General features: G+C 40.7%; 2 protein-coding genes across 4 annotated transcripts in view; both read right to left on the minus strand.

The window, feature by feature from the left end:
* Positions 1–238: 238 nt before the first annotated feature.
* On the minus strand, positions 239–6,973 carry prkcsh (protein kinase C substrate 80K-H). The gene is made up of 18 exons (XM_022739291.1): positions 6,871–6,973; positions 6,408–6,578; positions 5,615–5,731; positions 5,396–5,491; positions 5,259–5,316; positions 5,000–5,117; positions 4,328–4,457; positions 3,987–4,071; positions 3,777–3,855; positions 3,552–3,635; positions 3,316–3,471; positions 3,135–3,225; positions 2,670–2,739; positions 2,367–2,456; positions 2,206–2,280; positions 2,020–2,119; positions 1,747–1,906; positions 239–462 (listed from the first exon to the last, which is right to left on the minus strand). The coding sequence occupies exons 2-17, from the start codon at positions 6,514–6,516 to the stop codon at positions 1,760–1,762; spliced, it is 1,605 nt and encodes a 534-aa protein (XP_022595012.1). The 5' UTR covers positions 6,517–6,578; positions 6,871–6,973; the 3' UTR covers positions 239–462; positions 1,747–1,759.
* Positions 6,974–10,985: 4,012 nt separating this feature from the next.
* The window catches only part of LOC111217502 (cAMP-specific 3',5'-cyclic phosphodiesterase 4A-like), a 37,652-nt gene continuing 32,880 nt past the window's right edge, over positions 10,986–15,757 (minus strand). The window contains exons 9-16 of one of the 3 annotated variants that reach the window (XM_022739399.1): positions 15,294–15,392; positions 15,036–15,200; positions 14,789–14,888; positions 13,826–13,980; positions 13,552–13,674; positions 12,224–12,406; positions 11,732–11,995; positions 10,986–11,689 (exon numbers count right to left, since the gene is read on the minus strand). In XM_022739399.1, coding sequence (XP_022595120.1) covers positions 11,459–11,689; positions 11,732–11,995; positions 12,224–12,406; positions 13,552–13,674; positions 13,826–13,980; positions 14,789–14,888; positions 15,036–15,200; positions 15,294–15,392 — 1,320 coding nt within the window. In that variant the 3' untranslated portion in view covers positions 10,986–11,458. Of the gene's footprint in view, positions 11,996–12,223; positions 12,407–13,551; positions 13,675–13,825; positions 13,981–14,788; positions 14,889–15,035; positions 15,201–15,293; positions 15,393–15,757 lie in introns of all 3 variants that reach the window. The other 2 variants (XM_022739401.1, XM_022739400.1) reach the window with 2 other exon arrangements.

Consider the following 15,757-nt stretch of genomic DNA (forward strand, 5'->3'; position numbering starts at 1 on the left):
TGAAAGGAAGAAAAGACGAATATGTTACTGCATGTGCAGGGTTTTTTTTTTTTTTTAAAAACACGTCTTATTATTTCCTGCTATTTATGTTTTAGATGTGTATCTAATTACTTCTACAATTAATTAAAACTGAATGTACTGTATTTGGAAGCCACCAGTTTTAATTGAGAATATAATTTAATAACAAAATGGCATAGGCTGTAATGGCAGAGTTAAAAATGGACAAAATAGTTTGGAATATGATAAAAAGAACTTTATTTCAAAACAATGGAATGACACTACATTTGAGATTAATCAGAGAGTCAACACAACAGGTAGCAGTGGAAGTTTAAAGTGTAGACGACATAACTCGTTGGAATTTCCATCATTTATTCTCGATTGTTATCCGACAACAAGGTGGTGCTGCTCACAGCATGGCAACGTCGGGTTGCTGCAGTGACTGTGTGGTCCCTCAGGAACAACCTGCAAAAGAGAAACCACACATGGTCATTTCAATGGCTTGTTTACTTAAGTCATGACTTCCCAGTTGTTAGAGGGGAAAAAGTATTTAGTTGCAATTAATCCCTGTAGGTTTCGTTTCCGAAGAATAAGCACTTACACCGGTGATGGATCCACATTTCTTGTTTGTTATTTTGGGGTCAGCAGTTACATTTGGATTAGATGCTGTATTTATTGATCTAAGTTCACGATGACACATTCAAAAAATTCTAATTCTGTTGTCCCAGATCCTCTCACCTCCACACTTGCTTGAGCAGACCTAAAGTAATCCACACTATCATCATCATAAACATCATCTTAGTTCAATATCCTGTCTACAATATCACCATAACACATTTACAGCAGAGGAGAAACAGCTGAATCATAGTTTAAAACATCAAATCCATCTGAAAATGTATCAGAAATTACAGTAGCCTTTTATAACCTTTGTTTATTTCAAGGGAAGCTACACCTGATATCTATTCATTCTGTACAGCATCAGCACTGGGCCTCACAGGAAAGCTCAAAATATGATATCACTATACACTGCTTATAGCCAAGGTAACAGTGATATCACAAGATGAGCAATTTTTGTGATACGGAATACATTGCAAGCTATCACATTATCTGTAACCAGAGCAAAATGTTGAACACATAAAAGGATGGATGCAAAACCGCACCAGTAAGGCAAAAGAGGACATCACAATATTGTCGCCAGTTTACTGATAATGTATCCAAAGAACATGTGCCACAATATACCTGTTAAGATTTGACTCACCCATATGTGCACTGTTAAATTCTTAGCGTCCATTAACTCTTAATCCTCTTAACAACTACAATGAACTCAAATGAAGTTGCCTTTACCTTACTCTTGCTGCTGTCCTGCTCTTCTTCTAAAGTGAAGCTGTAACCGCACAAGGGATTTTCTTCGCAAAAAAAAAAATCGGAAACACTAAACCTTCACATTATGCAGCCCTGGCTGTCACTGATTTTTGTTTCTACTTCAGTAAGCACCATGTAGAAATGAAGATCAGATGATTGTGAGTGAAGTTTATTTACGGTAAAAAAAACGTGGCTCCTCTAATTAATTTTGGAGACAGAACCCATATGAGATCCTAAAGGGGATTGATACTAAGGTCCTGTAGAAATTCATGTGCACCACACAATAAAGTGAGATTATGTCCCAGATAATCATAAAAAGGTATCATAACACTGGCTGTAGAGATAGATCATCATAGAGGTTTGGCCACACACAGAAAAGATACTCACAAATCAAGCGGACCTAGAGCTCTTCGTGCTCATGAAGCAAAGAATCCAGGCTGGGGGGCTCCTGGCAGACAGCAGGGCTGGTGAACTCCATCAGGTACTCGCAGCGACTGGGCTCTGAGGTAGATGTCACAACCGTCTCCTTTCCACATGTTAACTTAACCTGAGGGACAACAATTATGTGTTTTCTAGTGCTTTATCCAATGAGAAACAATGATTGGGAGTAAAAATCAAGGGAAGAAAACATCAAGTCAGGGCTGACTAATTGAGACTCACCATGGTGGACCTGTTCGGGCCTTGCCAGCATCCTGTTCCATGTTCATACTTCATCACCGAATAGATGTTATCCTCAGGACCTGCCCATTTTCCCCATGTTCTACAGAAAAAAGTGAAAAAGTACAGGACAAGTCAAGCGTGCTTCATACACAGTGCAGACAGACAGAAACACAGATATTCTCTTACCCTAGATTGGTTTCAGATCCACCGTACTTGGGTTTCTGGGATACTCTGTTGAACGGACACAGCCTGTAGATGTACCTGAGAGCAAAGGGTGACTTAGACTTTCAGAAATAGGAACTTATACCAAATAATAATTAACAAATAATTGACAAGTATGCACATACTCGCTAGTAGTTAACTCATAACATTGGCTGTAGAGATGAGCAAACTCAGCATCGGGTCCAAAGTCAAAGGAAATTTCCTTCTCAAGGTTCCTGCAAACCGAAAGCAAACAAAGTAACAATGCAACATGTAATCTTTTTTGTATTTCAGTCTTGAACTGATAACACACTGATGCACCACCACTGTTACACTGCAACAGAATCATCCATTGTTGCTGTATAAAGTTAGACTGCAGTTATGGTATCAAACACTTATGAGTGCATTGTTGGCAAAGAAGCATGCCCACATTCAGGCTGGCTACTTACCTGATCTGATCATCCACTTCCCGGAGAGCTCTCTCAGCCTTGTCAAACTCATCCCTGGCTTTCTGTGCAGCTGGGAATCAGATGCCCAGAATTAAAATCTACTCTCACAGTAAATTCAGTCCAAACCCATACACGTATTATACATGTGCTTACATACACACATTAAAAAAGCTGGAGAAAATCACGACTGACCTATTGTTGATGCTTTTATAAAAAAAACAAAAAACAAACAAGCAATAGACCTGTGTCATATAACAGCAACACAGCTGTTCAATTGAACACTTTGTTCTGCTTTAAACATTTATTTATCCTACCAGAGTGAACGATACATTTTAAGATAGCATATCAAAATTCAAACTAATAGGCAGGAAGTCACATCTGTGTTTTCCCTGGTATTTTAAAGCATGACTCACTTACTCATAGCTGACGACTGGATGAGTCATTCAGTTTTATACACACACTCACCATCAATGAGGCTCTGCGTTTCTTGGTCATAGGGCGGCATAGTCCCCTCATCGTCATCTTTCTTTTCCTGAGTCGGCGTCGGAGGAGGGGTCTGCATATCAAACACAGATAAGAATGGCTCACTAAAATAAACTTCAGAGTCATCCAGTGTAAATTTGATGGGGAGAGTCAGTGGGCTTACCTTATAATCTCCATCATCTGGTTCTTCATCTTCATCCTCTTCGTCCTCCTCCTCTTCATCCTCTGGGATGTCATCTTCAGGGTACTGCTCAGAGTCATTGTCGGAGATTGGCTCCTCCTGTGGAGTCTCCACTGGTGCTGGGGTGTCTGCGGTGGCCTGATGCCAACAAAGTCACACATTAGAGGAGCAGAGGCTTTTACACATGGAGTCGTCTAAATGAATAAACAGGTTTCTACCTCTGATATGTATTTTTCTTTGATGTTATTCCAAACAGCCTCAAATGCTACTGTGTCCACTTTGTCCACTCCTCCCAACGATCCCTTAACAAAGCGAAGAAAATACTCACATTTAGATATTTTCAGCTTCTTAAGATGTTTAACGATTTTCAAAATATTTGCATTTATTGACTCCACTACATCAGCAGTGTTTTGATAGGAACAACACAAAAAGAACACATTTACCTGAGCCTCTGCTTCGGTGAATGAACCATCTGAATCTGGATCGAGCTCAGAATGGGACAGAAGCTCAGCCGCTGAGACGCTGAGATACACAAAAGTACATCATCCACTATGTTAGAGTTTGCTCTTGAAGTTGTCGCTGGTAAGCTTCACAACACTGTAAATCTTCCCTCAGTGTGGGTGCTAATAATTCTGGAGGGTGCTGATACTCACAAGCCATCTGCATCATCATCAAGCTCAAGAAAAACCTCAGCCATTCTGGTCTTGTCCTTCTCCATACGAACGAGAGCTTTTTGATCTGAAACAAAAATAAAATTTTACCTTGTGCTGCGTTATCAGTGATTCTGATCACATGTGTACTTCTATACAATGTGACTAAATGTTTTGAAAGAATTCGATCATTTCATCAGAGAAGTTTTTCGAGTACTACTAGTGTGTGCGGCGTCCAAGCAACTAAGACTAACTCAAAAAATGTTCCGAAAATAGACATTACTATCTGTACTGTGATGTTCTGTACAAACAGCAGATGGTGATGGACTTCCACGTTAATTTACCTTCCCAGGCCTGCAGATGGCGCTCTTTAGCTTCTTTCTCTGGCTGCTCTGCAGTCTCCTTTACAGTTCTCAGTGCCTCCACCTTGTCTTCCAGATCCTTCTTACCGACCTGAACATCTACAAGTTTGGCCTGTTGAGACAAATCAAAATGATAAATTTAACCCAATAAGATCTACACAATATCTGAAAACTACTTCCAGTTTATGAAACGATGCCTTAACATCTACTCTATAGAAAACAAGCAAATACAACAACACAGCTCTAATAGAAAGGTAGTATAACACAATTAACAAATGCAAGAGGAAAGAATAACAGCAATGTGCCATTAATAACTTCACTGTGAACTTGGAAGACCTTGCATCTTTTGTTAAGCTAAAATGAACTTATTGTTTGTTGGTTTTATTAACAGGAGAATTCAGATGCATCTAGTTTCTGATTGAGAACCAAGCCTCTCTCAGTGAGTTAGTAGGAAATGCTCAAAATAAGGTCCCGCCCACAACTGCCCTCAGTTTTTTTGTGCATAGTAAGCTAAACAACATAGCCAGACACCTTCAAATGTCTTCAGTTTTTCTGCATAAAAATATTTTTGACACTGCTATGATCCATGTTTCAGAGCTCTGGATCTTGATTATTATACAAACGAATACCAAAATGTTTTCTTGTCATTCACACCTTTTTATCCTCTAGGCCCCTCTTGGCCTCCTGTATGAGTTGCTGTTTAATCAGAAAGCCCTCCTTTGCGATCTCTGCCATTTTCTGCAGGCTCTCCCTCTCTTTACGCCCCATTTCCCTGCAAATCACACATGATGTAAAAAATTACTGAACAAAAACAGACCACTCCACATTTTCTGGAAACTTAATGTGTAATATATGTATAGGCTCTGTTAAGCAGATACAAGTTATTACAGTTAAAATCAAAAAACAGTCCCACCTGCAGGTGTTCTGACAGGCGGCACCACTGTTGTACTCGTCTGTTGTGTCACAGCAGTCTGTAGAGGAAACACAATCGTTACACAAACTCCTGACCACAGCACACCCGAAAAGAAATGTAAAGTTTAAAATTCATACCACAGATTCCGTCATTAATGCGGGAGGAGGGGATGAAGGCTGGTCGGAAACCTGCATTGGTGCAGTGGAAGCTGCCGTTGGGACAAGCAGCAGTGCCTGCAAATAAATGTGTTTTTAAATAAAGAAATCGGCTGTGAGAATTATACTAAGTAGACCTCCTATACTTTCATCAGTTGTTATTTTCTTTAATTCAGTTTCCAGCATGCAGGATATACGCACCTGGCTCATCAGAGCCATCCTGGCAATCACAGTAGTCATCATTCACTCTGTCAAAGGGAATAGTGCCGGAGTTATCCAGACAAGTAAATGGTTTGCCCTCTTCATAGAACTGCCGTTCTGTCAAGGAGGTTAAACAGAGGAAGCAAGTGAGAGTCATGACAGCTGAAATCAGAGAGCTGATAATGAACTTTCAATCAACAGATTTACTGTTGTATAATAAAGTTTGGCACCCCTGGGCACTCTGCACTGTCTGTTGATTTTTGATTTAAGAAGAAATAAATACAACCTGTGCAGCAGGGCTCAAAAATAAGCCTTTCCTCAAATGTTAATGCACTTTTCTTTTAACTTAAAAACTAGCCAAATTTGAAGAAATTCCTTCATAGCGTTCTAGGGGTATCAGATTCATGAGATTGGGACCAATGGACAACCTACAATCATAAGGCACATAAAAATGAAACAGTAATTGTGACATGCAAAAGTCTGGGCATCCAATTAAGTCGGGCAAGACAAGAGCTTCAGCTAGTGTTTCTTGAAGTAGTTCATGGTGGATTTTGAGGTTTGCTTGGGATTATTATTATCCTGTTGTAGAAGCCAGTATCTTTTCTTTAACTGACTGTAGGATATTTGCATTCAGAATTTGCTGATATTTACTGGAGTCCATACTTCCCTCTATCCGTGCAATGTTTCCTGTGCCACTGTCATGCCACACAAACCCAACGTAATGCTCATTGCCCAGCAGTGCCCAAATATTTGCATACAACTGTAAGTGCACTCATGGATTTTAAATGTTTACTTGATAAAGGTACACCGCGAGGTCGTTGCACTTCCACCGCAGAGACTCCCACACCCAGCAGCAGGAGGAGGGGAAAGAGGGAGAGGAGGTGGTGGTATTGATAGAACATCCTAATGGTGCGCCTCCACACTGGGTCACAGTTTAAGCGAGATTCAGCTGCACCGGGACTGCCTGTCAATCACATACATTTTTCAGATGAATACAGGAAAGACTCTGTGACCACCGTGGACAAGCCGTAACAGCTCATAACGGCTCATAAAAGTATATTAGTGGCAATACAACATCAAACATCTACATGTGTTGTTATGTCGCTCGACTGAATGCGACGACTTCTTGTTAGCTAGCACCGAGCTAACAAATGAATGCTAGCTTTAAGAAAAACTTTAGCTACAAGCAAATCGCAAACAAACACCCAAGCAAAAATAACAACTACACGTATGTTGTTATAGTAACATTACAATACCTCGAGCGTACAGGGTTAACAAGGCAGTCGGAGACGAAGAACACTGTGTAAGTTTTTCTTCTTGAGAAAACAAGCTAATAGCTAGTCATCGCCGGTCGTTACACACAACCTAGTTCCGTAGTATGAGAGCGCATGCGTACAACCCCACCCCTTTGTGTTTTGTTTCATCCTGATTGGATAGCGGCTGGTTTAGCGTTGGTGATTGGCGGAGGGTAGTGGCACCTGTCTGAAGAAGAGGATTCTGGGTGTAGGTAAGGATGCAGCCATCTCATGTCAGAGTCAAACAAGTCACCGTCTACACACAAATCTGATATCAGTGGAGAATAGACAAGTAAATAGCGTCCAAGTAAATGTATGTTATTTTAAAACTGTCATTATCCTTCAAACTCTGTGCAAAACTTTAAAAGTCAGTAAACTTCATACATGAAGTGCATTTCTGTCTCTGTCTTCTGTTTCTTCATGTAGGGGCCTATACATTTAACTCAAAAATAGTCTAAATGTGTTCACCCATACATGTTCTAACATATGTCATCATTCATGAACTCATACATGTTTTTATCAATCTCACATAGACATAGACTGGACAGCATACAGGGTGTGTGCATGTGGATACAAACCTACATTGGAGCAAACAGTATGAACAAATAGAGGTCCCTGTACACAGCAGAGCATTAAGGCTAGAAGCCAACTGGGATTTACAAAGCCCCTAAGGACCAAGGGCCGTCGCCTGCAATATCCAGTTCATAATACAGTCCTGGCAGTCTTGCTACAATTAGGAATACAATTACACGTACAGCTCCTGGACTAATCAATGAATAGTATTCATGCAAACAAGGCTGACAAAGAAAATGCAATAACAGCAAACATGACAATGGTGTAGCATTTAATATAAAAATCTTACTTTATTTGTATTTTTAACACACTTTACAGTACTGAACAGTGAAATAAAAGAAAAATATACTGATATACTATAATATTGTTTTATATATAGATGTTTGCTTATTAAATGCATTTATTCACAAAATGACACCTCAGCTCTGTCAAGAGGAAAAACTTTCATAAAAATAATATAATAAAAAATAACTTGGACACATTTTACACATTACAGCAAGATCATTTACAAATATTACAATCATTTCATGTTGTTTTTTTTCCCTTGAATAATCTTTCTTATTTGTGAACAAACACATGAATTACAGCCCAGAGAATTATTCTCAGAGGGAGTCAGTCAGCAACAAAGTAACCTGACAGCAACCCCGATGGGAACCAGCTAGTTAGGCCACCATGGGACGGACATTGAGGCTATCAGGCTAGTGATTAAAGTTACTAAGAAACAGAGGTGGTGATAGTACTAGAAATGGCCAAGTTAGATAAGGACACATTTATTTTCTTTGAACGTGTCACATCCTATGTGACTATATCAGCCTACATTTGACTTTACCAGTCAAATAAATTCAATCTCACATGGACATTTAATAGAGAATGACTAGTTTGTTTGATTATGCCTCTAAAAAGGGGTTAACATTGACTACTGCACAATGAGAGTTTGTGATTTGGCCCAGTGGGATATAATCAACAAGTGACTGCCAATGACCAAACCACCAGCACAGACTGTACACTACCTGAAACACACTGTCTGCCTCAAAACCTGACGAAATAAAGTGCTGGTACAAATATATTTTGATTTTAACAATAAATGTGCACAATTAAAAAAATGTGAAAGAACGTTAGCACAATTGAGCGAAAAATATAATCAGAAGATGAGAAGGTGAGGATGTGGCCTGCAGTGCTCCAGTGGTTCACTTAACAACCTCAAGTGGTTATTTCATTATGACTTGGATAAATTTATAATTTACAATCCAATATTAACATTATATACATGAGTGGTAATGCTTATAGCTATATCATCAACACATGATTCATTTTCCAGACCATCCACCAGAATGATATAAAAATAAACTGTACACAAACTGTTCAAAGAAAACACTTCCCATGGTTTTCTTTTCATCATTTAAAAAGAATGGCAGCAATCAATCAATTGAATAATTTTCTTAATAAGAAACAATTGCTACAGTATCGTGTTTGTATGGCAATTAAATATTAATGTTTTTATAGCTTATGACAGAACGAGAAGCCACAAAAACAAAGCAACATCTTTAAAGTAAAAGGCCGATGCATATGGGAATCTTTTATTTAGGTAACTGTAATAATAATCCTGGATTCCCATTCCACCAGATGAAAGCCTGTGTGGTGGCCCCGCAGCTCTGCTCCGTCCTGCGACAGAGCAGGTCAAACACACAGGCTTCTGTTGCACCGAGCTGCGGTGTCTTCAGATAAACTCAGTTACTGACCTGCAGAAACTTGCGCTTACCTTCAAAAGAACCACACTCATGTTCTTTTATATCCCTTCTTTCTTTTTTTTTTTTCTTTTTTTTTTACCCTGTGAGAAACAAACACCTAAACAAACTGTGACCAATTTAATCTGTGCTGATCGGATCCCAGAACACCATTCAACAAGATGTGGTGATGCCAGTGAGCGAACAATGACACACATGACAACATCTTTAGCATCCCGCATCCTCTCCTTTCTGTTACTCACTCGCTTACTCATGACCACACAGTCAGCCACGCAAACAAACACACACACACACAAACACACACAAACACACACGTCAACTCCATCATGTCAGCAAATCAATAACGGGTCAGATTCAAACAAAAGACATCCTTAATCACTCTCATCGCCTGCAAAGTCTTAACCGCGATTGCTAATTTTCTGCCTACAGGTAGCTATAAGATAGTCATTTTACCATCCTGATTAAAAAAAAACAACACATTCTTTATGTTGGTCCAAACACAGAAACAACATAACGACTAATTGGCAGCAATGTTTCCCTTTCCCCTCCAAATGCAATGCTGGATACATTGTGTATAGACACACTGATACTCACAGAAATAAGCATACAGACGTGATATAAATATACGAGGATATCTATTATATATCTTATAAATCTACATACTGGCAGGTATGTATCCTGCATCTGACATTAAGGCAAAAAAGCATCAAACATAACAAGGATGATTAGGGACTGCCAGACCTCCTTTTGGCCAAGTCACGCTTCTTTCCCCTGACATTCTGCCTCCCTGATTTTCTTATTCTTATCTGTGTTCCTTCAAATCACTTCACCCACTGAAGTTTCTCGTCCTTTACTTTGGTGAGAATTGTTGAGTATGAGGAGACATAAAACACACAGTGCAAGTGGGCGTGAGATGGCGAGTGAAAACTTTGTTCTGCTGATGAAATAATTCTGTATCCCCCTCAACATATTTAGCAACTGTCAAATAGAAAATAGGCAAAACTTATGCATCAAAGCATCACATGGCTTATTCTCAGAAAGTTTAAAAAAATCATTCTAATAAGAAAAAACCATAAGCTGGAAAGAGTCCACTGGTGGTTGTGGTGGTGGTAGTGATTGCTCTGCATCTAGAGTTCTGAGTTATTATATTACCAGAAGAGCAACAAAGGAAGACTTACAGCTCAAAACATATCACCACAGAAACTGTACGTGTGAGATACACACCACAATACCATGAACAGTAAAGAGAGATCTTTAACAAGAGACAATCAAAAATGATAACAAAATCAGACACTCCTGTCCCACAATGCATTGCTTCACGACAGCTCCGTTCAGGAAGCTGGTGTTTCAGAAAGGCACAGAGCCATCTTGCACCAGTAGCACTCTCCTCGTAAAGGGAAAAGGGGTATGGGACCCGGCGGCCCCTTCATCGCAGCATCTTCCTTTCCTCCCATTATTTCTTCCTCTCTCCTCCTCCAACTCTGTGGATTTTCTTATTTTTCTTTCCGACAGAAATGGAAAAAAAAAAAAGTCACTCGGACTGTAGCTTTTCTGAGGAGAACAGTTTCTGTTGAGATTCTAACAAACATGAATTACTAATACTGACTGAACACTAGTTAATACTCCATTAAGAGATGGCTTTTTCCAAAGAGATTCATCACTGATCAATGTCCCTCAAGTAAATGCACACATACAAACATACAGTCAAGTGTGTGTGTGTGTGTGTGTGTGTGTGTGTGTGTGTGTGTGTGTGTGTGTGTGTGTGTGTGTGTGTGTGTGTGTGTGTGTGTGTGTGTGTAAGGAGAGGATACAGATGGACAATTATACTGCATGACTGATGCATGCACATACACACATTGCATCTGTGTGTTCTACATGACTTACTCCTACTCTGGTCTCTTATGTGTTTGTGTGTCACTTCATGTGTGTTTATGTGTGTGCATCCCAGTCCCAGAGTGCTACGCTGTCTTCAGTTGCCCATCGTTAATGCTCTTCTAAATTCCTCTCCGCCTAAAGTTCATTGTGAAATCAGTCAGAGGACTCATCACCACTCCAAATCTACAGTTGCTGTGTAATTAACTTCTCTTTAAGCGATTTTAATTTATTCCCTTTTTGAAAAATATATTTAAAGGTCTGTATTGTCATTGCAGTCTTATTTGTTCTTGGTTTGGCCATTGAAAGGATGAACAAGATAATGTGTGCAAGTGAGGAGGGAGATACAGGAGCAGAACTCATGTATCTTCAGCTTGTGAAGAAGAATCCTCCTCTTCCTCTACAGGACTTGTGTCAGAAAGTCTCTCCTTTTCAGATCTCACCTCCAGCTGAGCTTTCAGCTCCTCCTCCTGCTCCTCTTCCACCTCTTCCTCCATCGCCACCTCATCTTCCTCCTCTATTATGTCCTCATTTTCCTCCTCTGCCATTATGTCTTCCTCTTCTTCCTTTTTACCCTCCTCCTCCTCCTCCTCCTCCTCCTCCTCCTCCCCCTGACTGCAGTCCTGTGTCACGTGGTTTGGCGTGGGCTTGTCATCCTCGTCTCCCTGATCTCTCTGAGAGCTGTCTTCGAGGGTGAGCTCAAACTGAAACTTGTCCATGCAGGCTTTAAGATCCTTGTCCTGGCCCACAGGCGGCGGCGAGGGGCTTTGAGGGATAGTGCTCTGGTACCAGTCCCTGTTGTCCTCCAGAGTGTCCAAGATGTCCTGGGCGTCAGGGTGCACCAGGTCCCCCCATGTCTCCCACAGCGGGTGGACAATGTAGTCAATGAAGCCCACCTGCGTCGAGAGAGGAAGAGTATGATTAACATCATATAAACTAGCACAGTGGTGTCATTTCACTTCCTGCAAATGATCATTAAACATGCACGAGAATGACTGCTGTGATCAGAGATGACAGCTCACTCTCTGCACTGTAGTCATCACCCCACCCACAGCATTAACAGTTCTCCAGTTGTGAACAGGATGGCATCCATGCATGTGTATGTTTCAGTGCGGATCATTTACCTGGCTCTTTTCCACAGAGGCGGTGTGTTTATCGCACATGGGACTGATCTCCATCCCTCGCTCCCTCTCCTTATCTCCCTGCCTGAAGAACTCCTCCATGATTCTCTCCGTCCATTGGCGATACACCGCCAGGGGTTTCGTAGGATTGCTCAGGTCAGCACAGTGCACCATGTTCCTCAACACCTGCAAAAACACAGTCACATTTCACTCACAACTGCATGTGCAACATTGTAAACAAGAAAGTTTCCACCACTCATTACTGTTCTGAGTCTGGCTTAACTTCTTTCTCTCTTCTGGCCACAACAAGATGCTTAAACTTTGACCTTTTGGCATAGCAACCACTATGTGCTATTAATCCTGTCTGTGTGCCTTCAGGTCACGTCAATCCCAAAGCTCAAGAACAGCTCTTACCTCCCTAATGTTCCAAAACTCCCGAAATCTGTACATAAACTGTTCAAAGTTTGTTTATTCAATTGACTGACTGCCATACTGAAACCGAACCGCGTGTTTCTTTCCCTTCCTTTCCATGGATCTGTCTGTGAAAGCTGCTTTGATGGATGAAATGTAACCGTAACCTCTGACTTTCCCAGTTCGACACACAGGTCATATCAGGTCGAAAAACATTTCTGAATTTCAGTGGATCACCTCGCAATCCCTCAAACTAACAACTAACCCATGTATCAGATACTGTTCAGCCTGTAAACTAGATCCAATAGATTTGGTACAAAGAGTTCAATCAGACGCAGCATGTATCTCTGCATTGCTCAACCTCTTGTAATCTCCAAGCTACTGAAACATACTTAAATAGAAAAGACTGTTTAACCTAGTTTTTTTTTAGTTTTTTTAACCCAATTCATGTTGTCACCAGATGTTTATTTGAACCTTTATTTAACCAGGTGAGTCCCATTGAGATTACAAGATCTCTTTTTTGAGGGAGCCCTGGCCAAGATACCAGCAATACGTTGTTCCGAACAAATAAAACTCACAATGACAAACTCAAAGCTCTGGAAGGAGATTGGAGAAAATACAAACACGGAGTCAGCGTAGCCACTACAAGCCGTGACATTTTGAGGAGGGGCATACAATTTATAACAAGGCCATATCTCCCATATACAAGCCGCATCGTGCAGAGGTGCCACGCTTTGACAGAGAGGCATAAATAATTTCTGATCACATATCTCTTTGCTCCAACTCTACAACCAGTGTTTATATCGCAAGCTTTTTGGTTTTATAGCACTCTGAAACAGCGCTCAGAACTAGCTCTCTCTGCTGGCTGCCAAAAATAATGACTGAAGTTGTTACGAAATAATTTGAAGATGGCATCTCACCTGTATCCGATCAGTGTAGTGGTCAAGCAGCAGTACACCAGAACTTGTCACTTTCTTGGTTTCCACCATAGTCTTGAGATCTGCCAGCAAACTCATGTGTTTTGACATATCTGTTGCCAAAACCTAGGGGAAAGGAGGGGGGGGGGGGTTGATATGAGTGCATTAGAGAAAAAAATAGCAAGGTGATAGGAGATGAGGAAGAGCTAAAGGAGCCTGACGATGAGAAGCGAGGAAGGTTGTTATCTTCGTGATACAGTGTGTTGACGACACTCACCATATCAATGACAAGTTTCCTCAGGCTCTGTCTCTGCCTCTTGCTGAGGTTCTGGAAGATGTCACAGTTGTCCTCGTGAAGCAGCTTGAAGCCCACAGCTAGGTGATGGTTCTCCAGCACAGACTCATCATTATACATCAGGGCTAACTCGGAGTCTACAAGAGTCCAAGACACATGCGGCAATTACATCACTTCATCAGTATCGTCGAGCTCCCACCATTGCATTATCACCAGACAGAAAAATGTGCAGATGTGCAGTGTGCAAATTTAACTTTAGTGGCGTGTATCTCCATTTAGAACCACTGAAAAGACAAAATTCACAGATTAAACACATTCATTTACGAAAAAAACAAAAACAAAACAAGAATCTGCTGCTTCGTCAGTCAAAATGAGGATGACAGCAGCGCCAAAGACAAACCAAGAGTAGAGTTTCAATTTAACTTTTAAATTCTTCACTATTTCACAACAAATCTGTTATTTTCAATATAAAATCAGTAAACACCAAAACGAATCCATCAAAAATAATATAGTACATGAGAACTGATATGACTCGTATTGAAAATGAGTTGAAAAACATTAAATAAAAACCTTTACTGCGTAGGAAGACGTGAAATGCCAGGTATTGTCAACACAGCTAACTTTACAGAAAAGTGGCCACATCTAATTCTTCCATACTGTATCTTATCTCAGCTGCCTCACGCCCTTTCTAAAATATAGGACTTTTAGTACTTTTACAGAGTTGGCAAAAAAAACAAGACGTTTCATTATGTTGATGCTCACTAGTCATGGTCACATATCACACACTTGAGTTGTATGGAATCTAAATCCATTTGATTTTTTCAGCAAAAGCAGTTGTGTTGTTTGCCATCGCTCCTTGCCATCATGAGCTCACCTGTTTTTCCCCAGTCGATGTTTTTGTGACCTTATGTGTTTTGTGTGTTTCTTAATCTCATTTCAACTCACTGGTGTTTATGAGGAATTGGTTGGACACTCCCGGATGGTCCACATCGTGGATGGCAGCGGCGAATAGCGCAGCTAGAATCTCTAGATCGGTGAACACAGCCTGAAAGAGAAGAGACGAAAACAATCAGTTGAACTGCAGTTTAGCGTTGGACGTTGACGAATGTAACGACTGTGTGTCTGTGCAGCTGAAGTTATCGGTTCATTTGGTATTTGTGTTGATGCTGTGTCTTTGTCATTGGATATTTACATCTAGAGCTGGTGTGGATAGCAGTACGTGAGTAGACTGAGTGACATCTGCAGCGTGGAGGCTGTTGTGGTAGGCCACGTTGGCATGGTAGTGGTCCTCCAGGGTCATCACATAGGTGACAAATGTGTCCACAGGGATCCGAAAGGTCTTCAGTAGATCTCTTTCCTGCAGCAGGGAAAAGTCCACAGGGGTGAGGGTCACAGATAGGTCAAGATACATGTTATAGGCAACTGTATAATCCATACAAAGCCCTCTCACCTGGAAGATGGCAAACATTATGCAGCTGAGGGGTCGGTTATTAGAGAATTCTGCCACACGAAAGATATTAAGGCCCCACTTGTTCAAGTCGTTCAGCTCCTGAAGGCACAGGAGACAGCGAGAAAGCACATCAGCACGACGACCAAGCAGTTTGTGTTCGGTTAGATTAGATAACATGAAACTTTCAACAGGGTTTATGGCTACTTGACATTGTGGTGTGTTGTGGTTCCTGTCTGTTTCTCCACTTATGCAAAACGTTTTCCATGATGCAGCTAGAAAATTGATTGCTCTGATTCTGATGGACCAGTGTCAAAGAGATGTTCACATGTCATGTTTTTGGTTGTGGAAAATATTGGGGTGTATTGGTTGAAGAAGTCTGTAAATAATGTGCATAATCACAGTGACAGCAAATACATACAGCCTGTCTTTTGGGATCTTTCGTGTGTCTTTGTTATCTACAGTGT

This window comes from Seriola dumerili, unplaced genomic scaffold, assembly GCF_002260705.1.
Source record: "Seriola dumerili isolate Sdu_G_001 unplaced genomic scaffold, Sdu_1.0 BDQW01000044.1, whole genome shotgun sequence".
NCBI lineage: Eukaryota > Metazoa > Chordata > Actinopteri > Carangiformes > Carangidae > Seriola > Seriola dumerili.

What these genes read in the sequence shown, in the direction of transcription:
- prkcsh (XM_022739291.1), bottom strand. Translation starts at nt 6,516, where the DNA reads ATGTTCTATCAATACCACCACCTCCTCTCCCTCTTTCCCCTCCTCCTG. An exon ending in GAAGTGGATGATCAGATCAG is followed by an intron (nt 2,457 to 2,669) that starts GTAAGTAGCCAG and finishes TTCGGTTTGCAG; the next exon opens with GAACCTTGAGAAGGAAATTT. An exon ending in GGATCTGAAACCAATCTAGG is followed by an intron (nt 2,120 to 2,205) that starts GTAAGAGAATAT and finishes TTTTTTCTGTAG; the next exon opens with AACATGGGGAAAATGGGCAG.